A 7213-nucleotide genomic window follows, 5' to 3' on the forward strand; every position below is an offset into this window, starting at 1 on the left:
CACTTCTCGCGTTTTCGTTCTTCTTCTTCTTCAACCTAATAAAATTCGTCGTTCTCCTCTTTTCGCATTTTTCTTCTCTGCTCGCATTCTTCATTATTGATCTATATTGAATTCAACGTAATAAGAATGGAAACAATGAATGATTCAACTTCAAATCAGTTGAATGAGGTTATTACGTTGAGACAGCTAGGAAATAATTGCTGCATGCTATCACAATAATCTTAAACACTAAACAAAGTAAAAGGAGGCTACCGAACCGAACAACATTCATCTGGTGAATCAAAATCACAAAGGCCATCGAACCGAACAATGTTCTTGTGGTGAATAAATGGTGATCAACTTTCAATCAACAAGAATAGTATTTCTCCTCCTCCTTCTTCTTTCAAATTCGCGCACGTAAATTCTTCTTTCGTTATAATCATCACCAACAGCACCAACATTTTGCTCGGTTAAGTGGAGTTGCTCATTTTAATTCACTTGATTGTTAATGTGTTCAGTTGAGTTCTTGTGCATGCAAAAATGTTTTTCTTACTGATTGAATGCTTATCACATTTATTCAGCACATGATTGGTGTTCGGTTCAGTGGTGTTGACCATTTCGGTTCACTTGATTGTTATGTGTTCAGTTAACTTCTTTTGCATGGAAAAATACTATTCTTGATGATTGAATGTTTATGACATTTTATTCAGCACATAAATGTTGTTCGATTCAGTGAAGTTGCTCATTTTGATTTACTTGATTGTTAGTTTGTTCAATTGAGTCTTTGTGCATGTAGAAATATTTTTCTTGATGATTAAATGTTCATGACGTTTTATTCAGCACATGAATGATGTTCGGTTCAGTGGAGTTGGCCATTTCGATTCATTTCTATTCTGCACAATTCAAAACTCTTTTTCCTCACCTTCTTCACCAGGGAGAGAAAGAGGAAAAGACAAAAAAAAATACAACAGCAATAACAACAAAAGAATGAAGATAAGGAGAAAACACGTGAAGAAGAAGGAACGCGAAAAAGAAGGAGAATGAGAAGGAGGAGGAAGGTGAATATCTGTTGCTGTTTTCTTCATTTCTGGTTGTTCCTTGCCAAATCTTCTCGCGATTCTTCTCCAGTAGTGGTTTTTGCAGAGAACGTGACTGAAATTTGAGTGATTTTGAGAGAGATTCGAAGAGAATGAGCGGTTTCGTGTTGAAAAAGAAGTAACGTTTTTTCATAATGGGCACGAAGTAACGAAGGGTTTTCGGGCGTGCGTTTTCACTCGTCATTAATGCGCGTGACTCTATTTGGGCTTGTGCCAACTTGGTTACATGGATGTGTTGCGCGCCCCATACTAATATTATGTTGTTATAAAATAAACCTCATAGCTTTTAATTCCATAATTGTTCCTTCCTTACTAACAAACAAATTCAAACTATGATTAGCAAATGTCATGAAGATACATGGAAGTAGCAAAACATCGATATCTAAATTTGACAGAAAGCTACTAGTCATTGGTGTGCATTTATTACTTTAATTTGGAAGCTGGAATTATTTCTGAAAACTTAAAAAAAAAAAAAAAAAACTAACATTCAGAACAGTGCAAAGTGAATTGATGTTTGTATTTTAACGTTATCAGCCATTCATACAAGTGAATGCCAAAAGAATCAAACTGATCTTCCATACACTGGAGCTTTTATATATAATATTAGTACAAAAATATTGAGAACCGCTACTATAGCATAGGAAAAATGAGCGACACTGTGAAAGTAACAAGTTAAGAAATTCGAGCATATGACTAGAGAATTTTAAGCGATACAGCAGCAGATCGAAGTTTTACACCATCACTGTCCCATTTGGATTGTGGCGCCGTTGCTCCGGCAATGATTGCCTGTACAATATAGAGGACCAGAAATTTATGCAGATGGAAATGGAATTATAGAAAAGATTTGCATGCATCAGTAGTAAGGATTTACTTCATCGGTACTGTTGTACTTGGCTATAGCCTAGAGGGCCAACTACCTAGAGTTGCTGACCTAAATTGTTCATAGATTAACTTGTATTCCATATGTGCTATCAATATTAAACTATTTTACAGACGTCTAATCTTATAGTTGAATGGTCATTCAAAACAAAAAACTAGTTGGAGTTTTAATTATTCTGTTAGTCCTATAGTTCTATCAATTTTTTAACTAGATCCTTATATTAGATAAAAAGTTTGTTACTGACTCCTTATATAAGATAAAATTTTTTAATTAGATTCTTAGTAATAATTATTTTTCAGAAAAAAAAACACTAATCTTAAAATATTTTGCTTTTAGAATATTTCGTAATTCATTCTACATCAAACACAAAAACAAATATTTAAAAAAAGTTTGTATTTTTATAACAAAAAATAGTTAGAAAAGACTTCATTAAAAGTTTTTATCTAATATGAAGACCCAATTACAAACTTCTACATTATAAAGATCTAATTGAAAATTTGATGAAGGAATAAGGACTAACATAGTATTAAACCATAGTTAAGTGACGAGTCTAAACTTTTATAAAAGTTATTGACATCGATATAATGATATCTGCAAATTCCAACTTGCAAATGTAGTAACATACCTTTCCACCACTGACACCTGCAACTAATGCTATGTGCTGCTCATCTCTACCAAATTCATAGAAATAGTAAGTCCTGAAATCAGAAATGGCAACGCTGCGTTAAAGAGTTATAGGGGGGAGAAAAGACTCAATGTGGCATGTAATAGAGCTCAACAAGGTTGCTTCTAGATGACATACAAATTACAAAATTAATCAAGCCGTAGATAGTTGTAGACCTTCATTTCTTTAGACACCCCTTTTTTTTTTCTTCACCGTTTTATTTTTAAAAATAGAAATTCCTACATGGATTTTATCCTCAAAGACAAAGCCTTTGACAGGTTGACCTATATAGTTCAAGTCTTCTTTTCTTTTTGTGTGTCTCTGCGATCGATATCCAAACTCTCTTGTAAGGAGTCTTACTAATCCAGTTCTAACTCTCCCAGCATCGGTTTTTATCTTTTACCCAAGACTCACACTCGAGACTGCAGAAAAAGAGACAAACTTACCTATCACTTGACCAACCAAAACTTGGTATAACTCAAGTCACTGAAAACCAACTTACCTAAAGCCATCATCTTCCTTTATTTTTATGGATCGTGCAGCATAAAGTGTTGCACCACCTACAAGTAAGTCAAGGGCTAACTAAGAAAACAAGAGAACTAAGAAAAACAGAAATCGCAATTAAGTGCATCATATCGTTTAAGTAACTTAATGCAGCTAGATAATGCTCTATGCCACAAAGATAAACTTAGAAGGAAAAATCATCTTTCAGAACCAATGCAAGGCATACAGATTACAGAAACTTAAATATGCACCTGGAACAAATATTTTTGCTGTGTCCTTTAAGGAGCCTAAATCAGTTATATCCTGAGCCTGCGCTGGTCAAGAAGAATATGTTATTTTTAAGTTCTCTCTGGATTTTATATCAAGAATCAAACAACAAAAATAAATCTATTCTCAGTTACACTGACTTGTAAAAACATTGTTACAGGAACAGATGGCAGATAGACAACACATATTCTTAGCGAAAGACAGAGATACCCAAAGTTTAAATAGAACACATCAGATCAATTTCTTATCAAGAGAAGAAAGTTCTTCAAGTTGTCGGTAACTAACGAAAGCGAAATCTTGCACCAAGAAAGACTAATGCTAGCTTGATACTCAACCGTAAAGGAACCAAATGGGGAACAATTGAAAAGGATAAAGAAGATAAAATACAAGGCCAAGCCTTTGCAGTGGCATTGAAAGCTTTTTCTGATGTGCGATATGCAAAATGCCAAGTCTTTGTTATTAAAATTACAAGTATTTCTTTGGAGAGAATTCAATATGCAATATGCAAAATGAAGAACTTGATACAAAGGTAAATAAGAGAACCGAGGTAACTATAAGTAATAATGTAACGGTTTGATTACCTCTAAGAAGGTGATTTTAAGTTGATTGGTCGGTCGAGTAACAACACTCAGAACCTCATATCTGTTTCCAACCGAAGACAACATGCTGAGGTTTCCATCTAAACATATCTAAATGCATATCAAGAAAAGAAGCATGGTATTGGGAGTTTTTCTAATCAAAATACCCATCGGGAGATGCAAATCGCGCAGCAAATGTCTTTGGCTTCACCTTGTCTCCGTAAAGAGACAGCCCAGCATTAAAATCCTACAAGCAAATGGAGGACCAGCTCACTCAACTGAACATTTCAATTTTCAACAGTAACATTGTGTTATCACTGGCACACTCCAAGTTCCTAACTATGTATTCATATTCTTTCACCAACCACTTTCAATTGTTATAATAACTAATTTTCCAAAAAATTGGAAAGACTTGAACAGAGAAATAACGATTAATTTTAACACAGTACCGATTCAAAGTGTTTACCAACAACTAATCACATCACATCTTACACAAGAAAATCATATAGAACTAATGATATTGCCGATTGAAATGCTAATCCCCCAATATTACACAACCAACACTGAAGCCAATATTTAACATGAGAAAAAAAAAATCCGAAACTCTTAATAGCAAAACATCCGAAACACAATTAGAAGAACCATCCAAAATATAAACTCAACAAAAGCTCATTTTAGTTTGCTTTGAGCTTGTTTGGCAACTTATTATATTGTTGGCTGAAATAGGCTGCTAAAGTGTTGGTTCCCTAGCATTACTCGTACAGAATATAGTGCAGTTAGTTTGAATGAATGAGTTACCTCTGGTTCCATGATATCCTGAAAATCAGGAGGGACTCGAATGGCGAAGCCATCACCATAGAACTGAAACCAAGATTTGGTGTTTTCGATGGCAGAAAGGAGAGGCTTGGAGGGCGATACTTGAGCTGAAGAGTGGAGAAGTGGAGCTTGTGGAATGAGGGCAATGGCAATGGAAAGAAAAGGAGTTTGGAGAAAGAGGGTCCTTCTAGAGGTGAAAGGGAACAAGTGTTTGGTGGTTGTGGTGATGGCGGGAATGGGATTCGGAGTTTGGAGACTGAGAATTGCCATCAAATGAACCCTTGATAATTATGATAACGTGGGGTATCATTCTTCAGAACACCATGTCTTCGAGTCATTTCTAATTTTCTATGGAAGAATTTTTATTGAAAACCAAACCGCCAACGGATCCCGTTATACTAATAGGTCAAATCATTTAATCCAACAATAAATATTTAAAATTATAATAAAAATAAAAATAATAACTCATAATTAAGGTTGGAAGCTAGGTTGTGCAAAAAAACTGGTTTCACTGAACTGAATTTTAACTGAACTGAAACTATCTTAAATAAACCAGTTTTTTTAAATAAAAAACTGAATTGAAACCATAGTTTTTATGAAAACCAGTTTATTAAAAACCAATTTTTATGGTTCAGTTTAGTTTTAAACCAAATTAAAACTGGTTTTATTTAAACTCTAAAATTAGTTTTTACATACTCTTTCTCTCTCTCTACCTTCACTTTCTCTCTCCTCTTTCTCTCTCTCTCTCTCCTCTTTCTCCCTTCTCTCTCCTCTTTCTCCCCTTTTTCTCCCTTCTCTCTCTTTTTCCTTTATTCTTTCTCTCTTCCCTCTCTCTCTCTCCTCTTTGTCTCTCTCTCTCTCTTTCTCTCTCTCTCCCTTCCTGTCTCTCTTCCTCTCTCTCTCCTCCTTTTTTCCCTCTCTTCTCTCTCTCCTCTCCCTCCTCTCTCTCCCACTCCCATCTCTCTTTGTCTCTCTCTCTCCCTCTCTCTTCCCGTCTCTCTTCCTCTCTCTCCTCCTCTTTCTCCCTCTCCTCTCTCTCTCCCTCTCTCTTCCCCTTTCTTTCTCTCTCTCTCCTCTCCCTCTCCCTCCCATATCTCTTCGTCTCTCTCTCTCTCCTTTCCCTCCTCTCCCTCTCTCTCCCGGTTCCTTCCTCTCTCTCTCTCTCCCTCCTTTTCCTCGCTCTCCCCTTTTCTTTCTCTCTCTCTCCTCCTCTTTCTCCCTCCCCTCTCTCTCTCCCTCTCTTTTTCCCTTTCTTTCTCTCTCTCTCTCCTCTCCCTCCCCCTCCCATCTCTCTTCGTCTCTCTCTCTCTCTCCCCTTTCCTTTCTCTCTCTCTCCTCTCCATCCTCTCTCTCGAGCTCTCCCCACTCTTTCTTCCTCTCTCTCTTCTTCTCCTCTTTCTTCCCCTCCCCTCTCTCTCTTTTTCCTCTCGCTTTCTCTCCCTCTCTTTCCTTTTTCTCCCCTCTCCCTCGCTTCCCTTCCTTCCCCCTTCTCTCTCTCTCTCTCTCTCTTCCCTCTCTCTCCCCTTTTGTTTCTCTCTCCTCTCCCTCTTCTCTCTCTCCCTCCCTTCTCTCTTCCTCTTTCTCTCTCTCTTCTTTTTCCTTTTTCTCTCTTTCTCTCTCCTATTTCTCTCTCTCTTCCCTTTTCCTTCTTTCTCTGTGCTCTTCTCTCTCTTTCTTTGTACTCCTCTCTCTCTTTCTCTTCTTTCTTCCCTTTTTTTCTCTCTTTTCTCTTTCTCTCTCAACCTTCTCTCTCCTCCTCTTTTCTCCAAAATAAGAGAGAGAAGGAGGGAGAGAAAAAAGAGAAAAAATAGGGAAGAAGGAGAGATAGGAAAAAGAGAGAGAAGAGGAGGAGGAGCGAGAGAACGAGAGAGAAGGGAGGGGGAGAAAGAGAGCAAGAGAGAGAGAGGAAGAGAGAGAAGGAGAGAAAGTGAGAGAGATAGAGAGAAAGAGAGAGGGAGAGAGAGGGGAGGGGAAGAGGGAAGGAGAGAAAGTGAGATAGGGAGAGAGAGAAAGAGGAGGGGAAGAGGGAAGAGGGAAGGAGAGAGAGATAGAGAGGAAGAGAGATAGGGGAGAGAGAATGAGAGAAAGGGATAGAGGGAGAAAAGGGAGAGAGAAAGAAAGGGAATGTGGAGAAAGAGGGCAGGGGAGAGAGAGGGGAGGAGAAGAGAGAGGAAGATAAGAAGAGAGAGAGGGAGAGAGAGAGAAAAGGAAAAGGGGGAGAGAGAGGAAGACAAAGAGAGGGGAAGGGGAGAAAGAGGGGGAGAGAGAGAGAAGAGGAAGAGTGAGAGGGGAAAGAGAGAGAGAAAGGGAGAGAAGGAGAGAGAGAGAGAGAGAGAAAGGAGGGAGAGAAAGGGAGAGAAGAGGAAAAAGAGAGGAAGAGGGGAAGAAAAGAGAAAAAGGGAGAGAAGGGAGAGAAGGAGAGAGAGAG

The 7213-nt window shown here is 37.8% G+C and overlaps 1 protein-coding gene across 1 annotated transcript; it reads right to left on the reverse strand.

Annotated features, from left to right (window-relative positions):
* Nucleotides 1–1572: 1572 nt before the first annotated feature.
* On the reverse strand, nucleotides 1573–5169 carry LOC107616662 (tagatose-6-phosphate ketose/aldose isomerase, putative (Mog1/PsbP/DUF1795-like photosystem II reaction center PsbP family protein)). Its single transcript, XM_016318616.3, has 7 exons — nucleotides 4768–5169; nucleotides 4137–4216; nucleotides 3973–4033; nucleotides 3376–3433; nucleotides 3123–3180; nucleotides 2582–2654; nucleotides 1573–1862 (listed from the first exon to the last, which is right to left on the reverse strand). The coding sequence occupies exons 1-7, from the start codon at nucleotides 5053–5055 to the stop codon at nucleotides 1770–1772; spliced, it is 711 nt and encodes a 236-aa protein (XP_016174102.1). The 5' UTR covers nucleotides 5056–5169; the 3' UTR covers nucleotides 1573–1769.
* Nucleotides 5170–7213: the final 2044 nt, after the last annotated feature.

The sequence above is a fragment of the Arachis ipaensis genome, chromosome B9 (assembly GCF_059453495.1).
Source record: "Arachis ipaensis isolate K30076 ecotype BB chromosome B9, ASM5945349v1, whole genome shotgun sequence".
In the NCBI taxonomy this organism is placed as follows: domain Eukaryota; kingdom Viridiplantae; phylum Streptophyta; class Magnoliopsida; order Fabales; family Fabaceae; genus Arachis; species Arachis ipaensis.